Source organism: Mastomys coucha, unplaced genomic scaffold (assembly GCF_008632895.1).
Source record: "Mastomys coucha isolate ucsf_1 unplaced genomic scaffold, UCSF_Mcou_1 pScaffold22, whole genome shotgun sequence".
Lineage (NCBI taxonomy): Eukaryota > Metazoa > Chordata > Mammalia > Rodentia > Muridae > Mastomys > Mastomys coucha.
Genome location: NW_022196905.1, coordinates 11,213,490 through 11,231,750, shown reverse-complemented (window position 1 = coordinate 11,231,750; position 18,261 = coordinate 11,213,490). Strand labels below are relative to the sequence as shown.

The following is an 18,261-nucleotide window of genomic DNA, read 5'->3' as shown; positions in this document are numbered from 1 at the left end:
CTGTAGACCAGGCTGGCCTCGAACTCAGAGATCCACCCGCCTCTGCCTCCCAAGTGCTGGGATTAAAGATGTGCGCCACCACTGCCCGGCGACCTTGAATTTTTGATCCTCCTGCTTCCATCTCCCAAGATTATAAACTTGTGCTGCCATGCCCACTTTATTTGATGCTGGGGACCCAGGGCTTGTTGATAAGGCATTCTTCAACTGAGCTATATCCACAGCCCACGCTTTTTTTGAATGCTCCCTTCCATGAAAGCCTGTAATTTAGTCCTTCTCCTTGAGTGAACGCCTTACTCATACCTGACTGTAGCATCTTGAGTTGGTTGCCTGGAGAAGAGAACACGGGGTTTTCTGGGGTTAGTCTGGTCTTCCGAATGGTGACACATTTTATCCTATGGTATAAAAGAAAGACATTTCTTTTAGTTTTATTTTCTTCGTGGGTAGAAAGGCACAAGGATTGAGTTGCAGCCCCAGCCCTTTGTCCTTTGACGCAAGGTCTCATTACATAGCCATTACTGGCTTTGAACTTACAGTCTTCAGACACCAACCTCTCCAGTGCTAGATTACAGTCATGTGCTACTGTAGCTGGTCCACAGCCCCAGTGCACATGTGCACACACTCGAGCACACACACACATGCACACACTCTCACACACATGTGTGTGATGCCTGCACACATGACACAATGCATATTTGAAAGTCAGAGGACACATGACTCAACGGAGAAGACCTGGGTTCAATTCCCAACACTCATATGGCAGTTTGTTACCTTGTAATTCCAGTCCCAGAGGATCTGACATGTGGTACACAGAGACATGCATGCAGACAAAACACCCATACATATGAAGTGAAACAATAATAAAGCCAAATTCAAAAAAGCATTTAACTATTGGCAAACTGTCCAACATTCTGATTTTTGTTTTAGCTTGGAAGTTCAGATCCTTTTATTAAAAGTGTGAGACTGCAGTTATTTCCTTGGAGGTGGCAAAGTTATTTTCTTTGCTCATTTTCAAGAAAAGCTCTGCCAAATACTCAATTAATCATCCTCCGTCCTTGGTTGGTCTTCTAATAAAAATGGTGATTTACAGATAGAACAAATACAATCTACCTGTAATCACTTGAGACATGGAGTCAGGGAGATCACGAGTTCGAGGTCAGCTATTATGGAATCCAAGGCTAACTTGGGCTATATGAGAGACCCTGTCCCAAAAGAGGGGGATGGAATTATTTGTGCCTATGAAGGAATTCAGATCACAGCTAGACATCACACTAACCAATTATCCTGCTTCCCTGGTTGGAAGAGGGAAGACTTAGAACCCCCAGCCTGTGCCAGCTGTGCACCTGTGCAAGCCAGGTTTTCTACATTGCTGCTACCAAGGCACTGTGTGACAGAAGGCTGAGTATACAGAAGCTGATGTCGTGTGTATTTGCTCTCATGCCGTGAAATAGAGGATAAAGGGCATTAGTGAGTAAATAAAACTAGCATTGTGCTCGGTGGTGGCCTTAAGCAGCTCCGAGCCACCAGGCTACCATATTCATATTGCTGTATGGTGGTTACACCCCCATCCCTCACCTGCAGAAATCTCCACACAGAGAGAAGATGGCAAAAATGTTTGTATGATACTCTCGTTTCAGATTCCCAGAAAGGGGCTGGGGATTAGGGAGGATCCCAGGGTGACACAGGCCAAACCTGGGGAACTAGTTAGGTTTAACAGTGTAGATGGTAGTGTTGTTTGTTAAAGGGGCCATTTGTATGAACCATGGTTGGATAAATTCACATCTGAATAGAGGAACAACACACAGCCATTGAACCTCCTAAAATGTCTAGGTTCTTTGTTTGGTGTTCTCTGTCTCTCTCTGTCTCTCTCTCTCTGTCTCTCTTATTTTGGTGCTAGAAATCAAATATAGGGCCCTTGGCATATTAAATGTATGCTTTTCCACTGAACTGCATAGATGTGCACTCGTGCACAAAATCCTGGAGACATAATTTTTAAAAAAATATTTCCTGTTTATGAGTCTTTTGCCATTTGCATGTGTGCCTGGTGCCCATGGAGGTTAGAAGATGGTGTCAGATCTCCTAGAATTGGAGTTGTGAGCCACCACAGAGATGCTGGAAAGCATCTCTCCAACTCTTCCCGCCCCTCACCTCCCAAGACATACTTTTAAGAAAAACAGAGGACAAGTTGCAGAAGCACTTTATAAGGATGGCTATACTGAAATACAAACTTCTGTATATATGTGAAGCAGCCACAAGAGGCTGGGGCTCCGCCCACTGTGATGGTAGGTGACAAGTTTGAGAAGATACTGTATAAGGAGTAGAAGAAGCAAATGGCTGGGCTCCCTTGCATTCATGTGCATTAGCCAACTCAAAGCTGGTGCTGCCAGGGTTTTCCCCTAGCATGTGCAAAGTTGTGGGTTCCATACCTCGCACGGCATGAATCAGGTGCAGTGACACAAGCTGTAATCCCAGCATGCAGGAGGATTTGGAAAGTCATATTCAGCTACATGGAGAGTTCAAAGCTAGTCTGGACAACCTGGGGCGGGTGGCAGGGAGGAGAAATGATAACAAAGACTTTTTTTTTTCTCATTTGGAAAATATGGGAAAACTGAGTCTCTTTGTTGGCAAAAAACAAATATAAGGTAAAATAGTAATGATAATAACTTGAGACTTTGAATTGAACCGTTTATTTAGATTCTAAAATGGATGGCATTTGTTAATTAAAGCCTTGATCATTTGGACTTGCTCAGTTTGGAATGAGGCTGGGCTGGCATTTAGTACTTGTGCTATTCTTAGGGAAAATGACCACAGTAAGCAATTTAATCATAAATAGAACTGTGAGGGACTGTCCCCTTTCAATACTGTTATAAAGTTAAACTCAGTGCTGTTGTTGATAAGCCAATTGAATATTGTTATTAATTCAAAGAGTATTTATAGGCAGTATCATTTCCTTTTGCTTTGATATATTCTTGAAATTTGCACTGTTCTTTAATCTAGATATACCCAAATTTACATAAGCCTTACCCTTGCCCTTCACTTGGCATAGATTAACAAGTTCACACGTGTTAATGTCAGAGCTTTGCAAAACAAGATCCAGGCGTAAAAACCAGCAAAATCTCTTTGGTGTTTGTAACAGAGCTATGGGAATAAATACAGTTTGAGATTGTTACTAAGGAGAACGTGAAGCTGATATTTGCCTGATTGCAAAGCTTCTCTTCTGTGATATGATATAAACGCTGGTGTCTGTCACCAAGAGTTCTGAATTAGATGGACAGTTACGATATATCTTGCCAACTAATTATGGGATCAAGGTTAATACATAAGAAACTATTAGAGAATATTAAACCAAGTATTGAGTAAGTGTGAGTATGGGGAGAACTGTGTAAATGTCCTGGGGCATGAGTGTGAGCTGTTGACTTTCTTAGTGTTTTCAGACCACATTCTTCTCATTGCTGTTGCCCCCATCTTAGGTAAAACAACACTAGGTTTATTATAAAGATCAAGTCTTAGACTTAGTCATTAGGAACATGGAGTAGTGCTGATAATCCTAATGTACAGTTGATAATAATACCATCAGAAGAGAGCCTTGGGACTAAACACTTTGGAAGACACAGGAAATGGGCTTGGTGACTAATGGTGCAGGGGACAGAGAAGCAGAAGGTGAAAATAACCCCAGGAGTTCTGAGCTGAGGAGAATGGGCAGACAAGGGTTGGCATTACCAGATAGGAGAACGTTGGGAGAGATGAACTCATTCCCGGCTTGTTGTATTGACTGACACAGGGAGACAGACACCCACTGGGACCGGTAGGGAAGGTATGCAGCAGTGCAGACCTCCAGCACTGTGGGGACAGAAGGAAGAGGGGTGGTGTGGGAAGAGGGAGCAGCACAGTGGTGTCAGTGGGTCAGCTGATGATTCCAGGTGGAGAGGTGCACACATGGAGACCAGGGGTCTATTGCCATCAGTGATGGTTCTCCATTGGGTTCACAGCAGGCACTGTCGCACGAGTAACCAGCCTGTGTTTCGATCCTTTAGGTGGTATTGGAATGCTATGTCAGAAAGGACTTGGTCTACACCAAAGCCAATCCGACGTTTCATCATTGGAAGGTTGATAACAGGAAGTTTGGTCTTACTTTCCAAAGTCCTGCAGACGCACGAGCCTTTGACAGGGGCGTGAGAAAAGCCATTGAAGACCTTATCGAAGGTACTGGATTTGCTGCCACTTAGTGGGACTGTGGAATGTTCCAGATTACCTTTCATTCAACCGTCTGCCATCTTGTATTGGTGGCTTGTTTGTAGGAGGGCTCGGGGCCATGAGAAGGTCATCAGATGACAACACTTTTTCCAAGCACCCCAAGTAGCAGTTTTGGGGTAGGGGCTTCAGCTTGAGTGGCCTAGCTGGTTGAGAGTGTACTAAGCAACTCTGGGTCTCCACGTGGGTGGGCTTCACCTGTTTCACCCGTAGAATGGGACGCAGGGCTATAGCTGCCTTTGGGATATTTACTGTGTCCTTTAAGTAGCTGATCTGTAACATGAAGGGCTCCATTAGAGGAATATAAGCCGGAGCTGGAGAGATGGCTCAGTGTCTTAAGAGCAGTGGCTGCTCTTGCAAGAGGACCTAGGTTAGGTTTCTAACACTACCTACACCCAAAAGTTGGCTAACAACCACCAATAACCCAAGTTCCAAGGGATGCAACACCTTTTTCTGGCCTCCACAGGCAATGTACACATATGGTCCACAGACTTACATGCTAATAAAACACCCATACACATACATATTTTTTAATTTAAAAAAAAAATTTTAAGCCACACCTGTGATTTGAATATATAGGTTAACAAGCTGGAACTATACACAGTAAGAATTAATTACTTTTATGCAAATGTACATCAAACAATAAATAATAGGATTCTTATTTCTTTATTTTTTTTAAAGATTTATTTATTATTATAAATAAGTACACTGTAGCTGTCTTCAGACACACCAGAAGAGGGTGTCAGATCTCATTATGGGTGGTTGTGAGCCACCATGTGGTTGCTCGGATTTGAACTCGGGACCTTTGGAAGAGCAGTCACTGCTCTTATCCGCTGAGCCATCTCACCAGTCCCTTATTTCTTTATTTTTAAGGATTCTTGTACTATTTCAAATTAATATTTAAATTTTAAAAATGGATAAAGTACTGGGTGTTAAGGCACACATCTTTATACCAGCTCTCAGATTTCAGTTACAAATCAGGATTCATGGTGCAGGGACCCTGAGGCATGGGAACACCAGAGTCAGAATTGGAAGAAATGGTCTCCAAAACTGTTTCCTTTGCTTAGGAAATGAGCTGTGAGCTAGGGAGATGGTTTAGTGGGTGAAGGCGCTTGCTGTCGAGCCTGACAACTTGAGTTTGACTCCTGGGACCCATATAGGATAAAGAAAGGACAGACCCCACAAATTGTCCTCTAACCACATGGATGCCATGGCCTTTTTGTTGTCATGTGCTTGTATGTGTGTGTGCATGCGTGCGCACACACACACACACACACAATTTTATATGTTTTTATAAAGACTAAGTTTCTCTTTAGGTGTATCTATTGAACTGACCCCCATATTACCATCTCCTGTTAGTGGGAGAAGGGGATAGATACAGCAATTGAATTGACCCCCACATTACTGGCTCCTGTCAGTGGGAGAAGAGGTGGGGGTTATTGCACTGAATTGCATTCTAGATAAAGAGGTGAGAGAAGAAAGTTGCATTTGAATCACCAGATTATCTCATGATGTGATTAGCTGGATTTTCTAGCAGAAACCTTAATTTTGACCTGGAAAAGCAAAGCCAGGTGGCTGGAGTGTGGCCAGAGACAGCGCAGTGGCTGAATCCAGAACCAGGGTGAGCTAGTTAGTCAGGATGTCTTTATCAGTAGAAACTTCCTTATCAAGGAAACAAAGCCCAGCTTCTCCTAGGCTCACGGGTCTAAGTGAGAGGTCTTCAGCTTTTCCCCTACTCTGCTGTGACCTTGAGGTCACTGGGGCTGATGTGAGCCCTTCGTCGGGGTGGGCAAGCTCTCCTCACCTCCTCTATTGTTTCTTCTCCAGCCTCTGTGCTGGGAACCACAGCATGCAAAGTTAGTTTAGGGGGCATCATGGCTACAGCCAGGAGGAATGAATTACAGCATTGAGTTCCCATGGATAATGTGTTGTGGTCCGTGGACTGAAAAGTAAGTCTGGGGAGAGTTCAGTGGTAGGGAGTACACAAGGCTCTAGGGGGTCAGTCGCTGGTTCTGCCATCTTTTAAAGGCTGCGGATGTGACTCAGCGGTAGATGCCCTGCCTAGTGTGCATGGGTTCTGGGTTCACTCTCAGGACTAGAGGATAGGAAAACGTGCCACCAGACTTTCAGCTTTTTAAACGATCGAGGTCAAGTCCCCACAGCTTGATTGATTTCTTTACGTTCTTGTCTTTTCAGGTTCAACAACCTCCTCTTCCACTCTCCACAATGAAGCTGAGCTTGGAGACGACGACGTTTTCACAGTGAGTTTCCCCTGCCCCTTGGTTCGAATGATGTGATGACTATCAGAGACGTCGCCCGTTGCGGACCTCTTCGCGGTGCGACATTTACAGTTGCTGTGTGGCTATTACAGACAACTCTGTCATCCCTGCTTTTCATGTTCTGGTCTTGATCCCCCCCTCGCTCATCGTTGCCATGATGCGGTCCACCATGCAGCCCAGCAGTGTACACACTCCCAGACCATCAAAGTTCAGGTGCTAAGGCTCCTGGCACTCTAGGGGGGCATCTCCTCTGGTTTGCCCATGATAGTCCCAGGCAGACCAGGAGAATTGGCTATCTTCTATGAACACACTTGCTAAAAGGAAAGCCAAAGCGGGGCACACACACATACACACACACACACGTGTGCACACACACACACACTAGCAAGTGAGTCCACATGCAGACATTGAAAGCCTGATGTCAGGTTAGCATGTAGCTAACGCTTCAGTTGATGAGATGTAACTGGGAAAACATAATTACTCCACTTCCTTTTCCATGGGAATCCTGTGCTTCTGAAGACAGTTGTTTGCTCATCCCCTGTGCTTGGCGCAGTGGGTGGATATACATCAGTGGATCCTGGAAGCTCGCCTTCATGCTATACTTTCTGGTCTTGTCCTATTTCATTTCCTTTTGGGGGTGAAACATCTAAAGAATGGTATAGTGCCTCCTCGTACACAGCACCTAGATTCAGCAGGTCTGTCTCCCCAGCACTCCGGCTCCATCTGTATCTGTTAGCTCTATTCCTGTGACTCTGCTTTAAGCAAAGTATCCTAGGGAAAACGGCTTACAAAAGAGAGGGTCACTCTGGTGTACAGGTTGGTGTAGGCCATTGTAGCGGGAAAGTCATGGTGACACGCTGGAGACAGGGAGTCACGTTGCATCTGCCACCGAGAGACAGAGGCAGAGAGCCGTGGGTGCCGCTGCGCAGCTGGCTTCATCTTTTTGTTAAGCCCAGGACCCCGGCCTGGGAATATGATGTAGGGTGGATTGACCCATCTCATTAACATGATGAAGATAATATTTCTCAGGTACAGCCAGAGGCTAGCTCCTATGTACAGTCAGTCTTTTACTAGAGCCTGTTAAGTTGACATTCAGTGTATTACTTTTAAATTTTATTTGTTATTGTGTTAGTATCTGTGCGTACTGTGAAGGTGGTCATGGGTGCCACAATGTGGATTCTACTTTATCCCACTACCTTTAATTTAGGTGGGATCTGAGGGATCGAACCTGGGTTTCTATGCTTGCATGACAAGCACTTTTCTGGCAAACTGTCATCTCACAGGCTAACGATGAGTATTAATCATAAGAGTGCCAAATACACACACACACACACAAGGGCCCATGTACACACAGAGAAATTTTTTATGGATCCAGTTCAATGTAAATTCTCCTATACTCTTACTGCTTGGTTGATTTTTATGTATATATGTTTGTCTGTGCATATGTGTGTGCATGTGCATGGACACTACATGTATTTGGATGCCAGAAGATGAAATCCTGTCTGCTGGGCTATAGTTATGGTTGGTAGCCACCCGATGTGGATGCTGGGAATCACATTCCCACCCTCTGGAAAAGCATACTTGCCCACTGAACCATCCCTCTAGCCCATATTTATCTTGCATCCTTTTTAAAAAAATAATAATCAAGAGCATCCACAGAGGTGAATGTTAGAGTGGCCAGTCTATTCTGATAGTAGTCATTAGACATCTGTCCAAACCCACAGAATATATAACAGCCACACTGGGCCATAAGGAAAACTGAGATCCTGGGGGATAACATGCTGGTTTTGTAGTTGAGATTTTGTTTTTGTATTTTGGCTTGGTTGGTGGTTTGTTTGTTTGTTTGTTTGTTTGTGAAAGGGTTTTACTTCGTAGCCCTGGCTGACCTGGAACTTGCTTTGTAGTCTAGGCTGGCCTTGAACTTATAGAGATCCACCTGTCTCTCCTCTGCCTCCTAGTGCTAGGATTGAGGGCACCAGCACACCTGGACAGCTTATTGATGTTTTTTTTAAAGATTTATTTATTATTATTATACCTAAGTACACTGTAGCTGTCTTCAGATACAGCAGAAGAGGGTATCACATCACATTGCAGATGGTTGTGAGCCACCATGTGGTTGCTGGAATTTGAACTCGGGGCCTTCGGAAGAGCAGTCAGTGCTCTTAACTGCTGAGCCATCTGGCCAGCCCCAGTTTATTGATTTTTTAACAACACAGTCTAGTGGGCAATGTTGCTAATAGGAGAGGCTGCATAGTGTGAGGCAGAGAATATATAGGAAATCTCAGTACCTATAAGTCAGTTTTGTTCGTAAACCAAAAATGAAACAGCAGATAAAGTTGAGTGACAGTTTTTAAATGTAACAAGGCCTCATCTACAAGGACAGCACTAAGATTTCATAATGGCGTCTAATATCTCCTTTATAATTACCCAGTGGTTCCAAGACTCCCTTTTGTAAGCTGTTTTTTGTTTGTTTTAACTTCACATCTTAAAATATTGGGAGCAGTTGATTAAATTTGTTTCTCTGCATTTACGCTTTGTGGCCATCAGTGGGAGAGACACTGCTTTGGGACTGTATAGGTGTGTAAGGGACTGTATAGGTGTGTAAGGGACTGTATAGGTGTGTAAGGAGAGCACCAGTGGTCACAGGCCAACAGCGAGGCGTAGGGAATGGAGTTTGACCCACAAGAAGCCTAAGCTAGGCAGAGGGCAGACTGTGGAAGGTAGTCCAGTCTACACAGAAGACAAGTGCTCAGAAAACTCCTCACCGTGACTGGTGGCTGAACAGGATGTCACTGACATTTACGTAGGATTTTCAAAGGAACCTGGTCGAGGGAACCCTGGGTCCAAAGGCTGAGTCAGGAGTGGGAGCTGTGGAGCATCATGGTCCGGACACGACAGAACCATTGTGTGTGGGGCTGTCAGGAAATGGACTTGGTGGTCCTTCCTCTGCGCTGCTGGTGGATGTGGCTCTACACAGGCTTCCTCTAGAGCTCCCAGCAGATCGTCTCAGCAGTTGGCAGGTTGCTTACATCTGTTCTTTTGTCACATTTGGGGAGACAGACAACAGCAGGCAGGTTAAAGGTGGTTTCCTGTGCTCTAGAGCAAAATCGTAATTCACAGCTGCTTCCCAGCTACCTGCCAGAAGTGATTTATAGGCAAAGGCGAGGGTGGGAAGGGAAGGGTGACAGATGCCAGGATCGGCTCCATTTGTCCTTTAAGCTGCAGGGATTCATACACTGCTCTGGGGAAAGACTCCGGAGAGGGGCATCCTTAACAGATTGCATTCCATGTAGACCTGGTTTATGGGGTCACTTGCCTATTTGCAAACATGGGCCTATTTATAACAAGCCCATCTTTATTCTGAGACTGTTGACTGTAGAAAGATGAGAGAGTGGTGGGGGCTGACATGCCAGTTTCCCATTTACTGCAACACATTCTGTCCCAAGACAGTAATGGTGTCTGAAGTGTGAGCCAAGGAAACAAGCTGCGCTTTACAGCCCCAGTAGTCAGCTGCCTCCTGAGTAGGTACATCGTTCTGAAACTTTTTTCGGAAAACAAATGGGATTCTTATCAGAGAGGGTGTAAATACTGCTAAGCATCCCCCTCTTCTGATTCTTGAGAATTAGGATTTTTTTTTTTTTCAGAAGCGACCATATGCGTCTGGGAATCCCTCATAGTTATAACTGGAGAGTTCAAGCACGCATGCTTTCTGTCTCTGCCACTGGGGCCAGAGGTTTCCTTGGTTCTCAGCATTCCTTGGGACTTGGAGGAAACAGGATGCTATAGACACTGTGGGTACTTAAGAGAACACAAACTTACACACTGATCTGTACCTTACTTACACACTGGGGACACCTGTTGGAGTGTGTCCCCCACCCCACCAAGGGTTCACATGTTACTGCTTAGGATGGAAGTGTTGAGAGTTGGTGGGAACTTTTGGAAATGGGGCCTGGTAGGAGGCTGAGGAGGCGCCCCTCAGAAGAGACTGGTGCTCTTCTTGTGAGACCATGGTTGGTCTCTACCATTATAATCTTCAAAGGTGGGGCCCTCCCCAGAGCCTACCCAGTGCAGCTCTGTGATTTTTGGACTAAAGCATCCAGCCTCAGGTACTCTGTTTTATCAATAGAAGGTAGTCACATACATGGAGTAGACCTGGATAAAGGAGCACACACTTAGCTGCCTATGGAGGGGTCATGTGGCCTTGTGGGCTCACAGAGCATTGACCCGACTTTGCCGGAACACTTTCCCAACTGTCAGAGTTATCCTGGGGGCCAACCTGTCCTTTTTACTTCTCAAAATGAGAAACCAAGGTCGTCTTTCCACAGGAAGATACCTGCTTGTGCACACACTGTTGATGTTTGCCAACATTGTCTGCTCTCCCCGCCCCCAGGCTCCCCTCTATTTCAAGCCTGTATTCAAGCCCGTGCCTGTCCGCGTCTTTCCTGTCAGAGGCCTCACCAGAAACCCTTGACTAGCTGCTGCTCTGCCTGTGAAATTCTGTCGTTCGTTCTAATTCTTGGATTTTTTTTTTACTGTGTGTGTGTGTGTGTGTGTGTGTGTGTGTGTGTGTGTGTGTGTGTGTGTATGCATGTGCACTCACAGATGGCGGGAATCAGAGACAACTTGTGGGACTCGGTTCTCTCCACTATATCTGTTTCAGGGATCCAACTATGGCAGCAAGCACCCTTATGCACTGAGCCATTATTAAGAGTTGAAAACAGCAGCTCCCTGGCTGAGTACTCACTAGCTTGTGTGAGGGCTTGGCTTCTTTCTCCAACAACAAAGAATCTAACCTTTGGTGATAGCATTGCTAAAAGTCAGCTTTTCTTTTGTCCCTTTGGTGATATCTTTTGTCACTTCCCAGCTGAGAGACTTGTGTTCGGTGGGATTTGCCGAAGTCACTTTTGTGGCATGTGGCGACTGGCCCATCTTGAGGAAGCCTGTCTATTGGGCTACCAGCATGAACACATTTATCGGGTTTGCTCTCCGGCTGGTTTCCTTCTGGACCCCTGCAGCTCAGAGGCAAGGGGTTTGGAGCCAGTGAAGAAGACATGGGTGATGAGAGAAAATCTGTGGAAGTTTTTATAAGCTACATTGGTCACGGTGTTTACGACAGCCGTAGGACAATAGCTAATCCAGAAGTCAGCACCCGGGCCTGACCATGCGGTGTCTTGGAGGACTTTGGAACTTTGGACTAAAAAAGTTGGTTGGATGCCCTAGGCAAAGCTTTTGAGCCTTTCCAGTAAGAGCTTGGAAGACAACAGTGCTGAGAGTAGTGGAGGCGGTGGAACTTTGGAAGTTGAGATAAATGCATTTTACGTTATGATATGGCCATGAGTTACGGGGCAGGGGGAGGGAGAGTGAAGTGGATTGGTTTGAATGAGATGTCCCCCATAAGTCTCAGGCTTTTAATTACTTGGTCCCCAGTTCCTCGGAAGTTTGTAAGTCTTAGGAGGTGTGGCACTGCTGAGGAAGCGTGTCACTGGAAGCAGGATCCGGGGTCTTGAGAGACTCAGAATTTCTCCGTTTCCTGCTTTTCAGTTGAAAGGTGAACTCTTAAGTGTTCTTGGTTTTTCTTGTTTTTTTTTTTTTTTTTTAAGATTTATTTATTTATTTATTTATTTTATGTATGTGAGTACACCATTGCTCTCTTCCGACATACCAGAAGAGGGCATCAGATCCCATTACAGATGGTTGTGAGCCACCATGTGGTTGCTGGGAATTGAACTTAGGTCCTCTGAAGAGCAGTCGGTGCTCTTAACCACTGAGCCATCTCTACAGCCCGTGTTCTTGTTTTTTATGTTACCTGGTCCTGATGTTGTGTCACAGCAGGAGAGAAGTAGCTAATGCAGACATTTTATACCTTCTTTCATTTTTTAAAAATAACCTCAAAGATTTTAGCCTCATTTTATAGGTATGAAAACTGTTAAGAGACCACCTTGACTAAGATCTTATACCAGTAATTCTCAGAGAGAGTATCACACCAACCCAGTCTAGAAAAGACCCTACTACTCTTAACAGAACGCTCCACTGTGTTTCTGCTGGCCAGTGCCTCATGTTAGGCATATAGTTCCTGTTGTTTTATGTCTTTTGTAGGCTCTACATGTCTTAATTAGACATTCTTTTACTAAGTGGGTCTTGTCATCGTGTCCATGGCACTCGGAAGTAAGATTGTTTCTGAAGTTACCTGTGCAGGTGACGATTGTGTGCCCAGTCCCCAGGCAGAGACATTAATGAATTGGCTCTAATGCCGGCTGGGAAATCTGTTGCTAAAGCTGCCTTTCTCAAGAGCCTCAGGTCCGAGGTCAGAGCATGTATGTTAGTTCACTGAAACCTACCCAAGAGCAAGGCAGATTAGAAACAGCCTTGATTGATGGTCAGGTCTTGGAGTTGACAGTGACACAAGTCACTGGAATACTTAAGGGTCTTGCGCACTTATGTGTGTGCGTGCATGCTTTGCATGATGGTACTTTCTCGTCACTCTGGCAGCCATGGGGTGAGAGGTGACCTTGTTCTGAGGTACATCCCCCTGCCACATCATCACTTTGCAAGATCTGTGTGCTAGGATAGACTGGACGGAATTTGTGCCTTCGTCGTCTCTCTTACCTTGCTTCTGCAGTAGTTTCCTCCCTACTGCTGTGGTAAACACCATGAGAAAAAAGCAAATGAGAGGATGCAAAGTTTTTTTTTACTTGGCTCATGCTTCCAGATCACAGCCCATCATTGAGGGAAGTTGGGGGAGTGCAAGCAAGAATTTGAAGCCGAAACCACAGAAAAATACTGTCTGCTGGCTTGCTCCCAGGCTCAGCTGCCCAGGGAACAGGGTCACCCACAGTGGGTTGAGCCCTCCTGTGCCAGTTAACAATCCCCAACATTCATGACCACAGGCCAGTCTGATCTGGGCAGTCCCTCAAATGAGACTTCTTTTCCAGGTGACTGGCCTGTAAAGTTGACAGTTAAAACTAACTAGGGCACTCCACCCTCGTCAACCTGACACACAAACCTGCCGCTCTAAACCGTGACCTTATCTCAAGATCTTCTTGTGTTAGTAACACAATATAAAGTACAATATAACTTTTAAAAGATCTGGGATCCTGAAAAACTGAAAATAAGTTTCATACTTATTCCAAAGGGAAGATCTGGGGCATAAAAATAATTAGATTTAAAAATAAAAATAAAAACAACCAGCAAGGTAACTCAGAAATCCTGTAGCTTGACTCCAGCATCAGGGACTTAGTCATTATGTAGCCTTCTGGCTCCAGCCAGCTTGGGGAGTGCCATCTCTCCAGCTCTGTCATTGGCAGCAAGCACAGCTTGTCCCATAGTCTAATGCTGGCTCCACTAAGACCTGCTGCTCTCCTGACATGTGGTATCCCAGGGTCTCCAAAGCAACTGAGGCTACACTTCCAATGGCCTCTCTGACACTTGCCCATTGTGCCAAGCCTCAGTTACTCTGTCTGACAACCTCACGCCTTCAACCAGTACTACCTAGACAATGCTCGCATACTGTTTGCCAAGTTCAGCTCCAAGTGCAGAATACAGCCTGCCTCCTACAGACCAGCTCTCGGGGCACTCGCTCTGAAGAAGTAGGGTTTGGGGAGGGGTTTGTTGGTGTGTTGAGGCAGGGTTTTTCTGTGTGGCCCTGGCTGCCTTGGAACTCAATCTGAAGACCAGGCTAGCCTTGAACTCACAGAGATCTGCTATCTACCTCTGCCTCCCGGGTGTTGGGATTAAAGGCATGTCCCACCAGCACCCAGCTAAGAAACAGTTTTCTCTCAGTAAGTCACAGTTGCTTTCTCAGCCCCAGCTTGATCAGCATTCCATTGTTCCAGGGAAACACATTTTCACCCCAGTGGTGTTGATCTCTTGTGGATGAGTTGATTCTTGAGCCCTGATGATCAACCAGCACACACACATTTTTAGCCAGAGTATTAGAGTAACACCCCCTACCCCAAGTCTAGAACCCTCTGAAACCCCAAGGACCAGGCCTCCATTGTCCATGTTTCTCTCAGAATTCTTAGCTTCCAAGATCCTACAAGAATGACCTATTAAGTTTTCTGTCCTCACCAGGAAAAGGCCAATCACTGGGAGTTAAAGGGCAGCCGGGGCTGCATAGACAATACCCCAATACCCCACCACCACCACCCACCCCACCCCCGTCTCAAAAGGAAGAGTGGGTAGGAGCGGGCTTTTATTTCCGCCTGATATATGTATCTTTGTCATAGTGTCTGGAAGCCAAGGTCACAAATCGATCAGCCAGGCTGAGTCACAGCAAAGTGGCTGGTAGGAGCCAAGTATCTAGCTTCCCCCATGTCTCAGTACTGTTTTTACATCTTAGAAAACCAGCTTGGCTTTCCAAGGCCTTGCTGCTGGACCTCTCCAACCATTGAGCTAACTGCTTCACACTGAGACAGTCTGGTCATTCTCATGTCTAAGATGAACTCAAGACTGGAAAACTAGGAGTGTTGGTTCATATTCTATAATCCCAGCACTTGAGATGTAAAGTCAGAAAACCAAGCCTGAGTAGGGAGCTGGAACGGGGAACAGACACAGAGAGATGGCTCAAAGGTTAAAAGCACCTACTACTACTAGCACCCAGCTAAGGTGGCTGGCTCATAACTGCCTGCCTATAAACTACAAGGGGTCCAGTGCCCTCTGCTGGTCTCCATGGGCACCTCCACTCACATGCACTTTTTTTTGTTTTGTTTTTTGGTTTTTTTGGGGTTTTTTTTGTTTTTGTTTTGGGTTTTTTTTTTTGGTTTTTTTTTTTTTGTTTGTTTTGTTTTGTTTTTTTGTTTTTTTGGTTTTTTCGAGACAGGGTTTCTCTGTGTAGCCCCAGCTGTCCTGGAACTCACTCTGTAGACCAGGCTGGGATACTCAGAAATGCACCACCACTGCCTGGCCACACGCACATTATTAAACATGAAATAAGCTAGACCCATGGAGGCCAGAAGAGAACATCAGCTCCCCCAGAATTAGAGTTTTAGGCAGTAGAAGCTGTCTAATATAAGTGATGAGAACCTGGGTCTTCTGCAAAAACAGCAAGTGTGCTCAACCCCTAGACCCTTTCTCCAGCCCCCAACACATACCTTTAATCCAGCACTGGGAAAGCAGAGGCAGGGGTCTGGGCTATATAACCCAGGCCTGCCAGGGCTATGCAACCAGACGCTGTCTCAAAGATAAATAGATCCTTAAAAATAAATTACAGGGATTGGAAGGTCCAGAGAGATGTCACAGCCAGGAAAACAGATAGTGTTTGGATTCGTGAATGTTAGAGCTTGTGTGTTTCATGATTGTGTATTTTTGTTCGTTTGTTTGTGTGTATGCGTGTGAGTTTTCGTTGCATGTATGCTCGTGTGTACTCGTGTATCGTGGCAAACAAGGTCAGAGGACAACTTTTGGGAGTCGCTTTACATGCTGTAGGTTCTAAGAAGCAGCATCTCATGGTCCAGGTACTTTTACCTACTGAGCAAGGCTTGTTGTTTTTTTTTTTTGTTTTTTAATGAACTGTTTGTTGCTTCTCTCCAAACAGACAGCTACAGACAGTTCTTCTAACTCCTCTCAGAAGAGGGAGCCGAATACAAGGACAATCTCCTCCCCCACATCTTGTGAGCACCGGAGGATTTATACCCTTGACCCGTACCCCATGGACCTTTACCACCCCGACCAGGTGAGCAGCACACTTCATGCCTCTGGAAGCATTAAGGATAGCTCTGCCCTAGCCTTCTCCCTGCCCTCCACCCGAGGCTATTTCCGCCCACCTACTTTCCCCTTCCCCATGGTGGTAGCAGCTTAGCCTCACCCGGCACCTTGCCTCACCCTGTGTGTGCTCTATCTGACTTACTCCAAATCACCCCACAAGACAGAGTGTGAGCATCCATAGTTTGACCTGTGGAGTGCCCAGTGGGAGAGGGGGTCCTAGGCAAGAATTCTGCTAGGCTCCCTCTGTTCTTCCCTCCAAGGGGCCTCCCAGCTGTGAAAGCTCAGGGCCCCAGTCAGAGCAAAAGAATGTCCACTCCTGCTTGGGCCCCTGGCCTGCGGGCTCCAGGCCCAGTCTTGCTCAGGGAGATGTAGCTGTAGTCTGAATTCAGTAACTCAACAAATATTTACTGAGCGGCTGTTTTGTAGAACAAGTTCCCAAATAAATCATGAGCCATGGATTGGTGCCTGTGTGGGTTAAATCATGGGCCATGGATTGGTGCCTGTGTGGGTTAAATCATGGGCCATGGATTGGTGCCTGTGTGGGTTAAATCATGGGCCGTGGATTGGTGCCTGTGTGGGTTAAATCATGGGCCGTGGATTGGTGCCTGTGTGGGTTAAATCATGGGCCGTGGATTGGTGTCTGTGTGGGTTAAATCATGGGCCATGGATTGGTGCCTGTGTGAGTTAAATCATGGGCCATGCATTGGTGCTTGTGTGGGTTACATGGCCTCTAGGCTAATTTGCAATGAGAAGAAGCAAGCACTGGGCAGGGAGATTTTGTTTTGTTTTGTTTTTTGTAGCTGTTTTATGATGGTTTTACTATGTGCTTTCTATTATTTTGACATTAAAATGTTCTTTTATTAGCTGAGCATGGTGGCATACACCTGTAATTCTGATTTTGGGAGGCCTGGGTAGGCCAGCCTGGGCTACATGATGAGCTCCAAGCCAGGTTGAGCTAGAAGTATAGGAGGCTCTGTCTTAACAAAAAAATTCAACAACAAAATATTCATTTTAAAACTAGGTGTGGTGGCATAGGCCTGCAATCCTAGCACTTGGAGGTTATTGTTGTGTGATACAAATACCTTTTAAAAAAAAAAAAGAGAGAGAAGAAGGGAGCCAATTATGGTAGAAAAAGCAGCAGGCTTAAGGTGCCTGGTCATATTGTATCTACAACCTAAAGAATAATTGTACTCAGGTCACTTTCACCTTTTTATACATTCCCTAGGGAATTCCTGCCTAGGGAATGGTGCTGCCCACAGTGAGTGTGGTTCATCTTCCTACCTAGTCAAGATAACCCCCTACAAGGCTCTCTCTGGCCTCTATTCTCGTCAAATCTGATCAGTATCTGGAACCTGCTTATCTTTCTTGCATTTGCACGTCTGTCTTTTCAATCAGATTACAATGTCAGTGCAAGCTAATGTCAGTGCAAGCTAGTGAACCTTTGTATGCTGTTTTCTTTAAAAAATATTTTTCTTTTGTTAAGGGCCAGTGAGGCGTCCCTTACAGCAAAGGTGCTTGTTGAGTAATAAGCCTAGAGACCTGAGTTTGATCCCCAGAATCCACATAAAGGATAGAACAAGAGAACCAACTCTGTAGAATGACTCTCTGATCTCTACATGTATGCTGTGGAATGCACACCCACTAAATAAGAAACCTGAGATGAGGTCTCATTAATGTAGCCCTGGCGGTCCTGGGACTCACAGAGATCTTGCCTGCCTCTGTCTCCTAAGTGCTAGGATCAAAGCCATACTACCACATCCAGCTATAATTTTGTTTTTAAGCATCAGCGAGGGCCGATAGAAGTCTCAGTGGTTAAGAACATGATGCCCTTGCAAAAGATCCAAATTTACATCCTAGCACCCACAGCTGATGGCTCACAACTACTTTTAACTCCAGTTCTAAGATATCTAACTCCCTCTTCTGTCCTCCTCGGACATCTCCAAAAAGGGATAGATGGATGGATGGATAGACAGACAGACAGACAGACAGACAGACAGACACACACACACACACACACACACACACACACACA

At 45.5% G+C, this 18,261-nt stretch overlaps 1 protein-coding gene across 1 annotated transcript in view; it reads left to right on the top strand.

The window, feature by feature from the left end:
• The window catches only part of Spred2 (sprouty related EVH1 domain containing 2), a 108,127-nt gene that overhangs the window by 85,403 nt on the left and 4,463 nt on the right, over positions 1 to 18,261 (top strand). Inside the window, exons 3-5 of the mRNA XM_031342390.1 lie at positions 4,032 to 4,200; positions 6,445 to 6,509; positions 16,060 to 16,197. Of these exons, the coding sequence (XP_031198250.1) occupies positions 4,032 to 4,200; positions 6,445 to 6,509; positions 16,060 to 16,197 (372 nt within the window). The remainder of the gene's footprint in view (positions 1 to 4,031; positions 4,201 to 6,444; positions 6,510 to 16,059; positions 16,198 to 18,261) is intronic.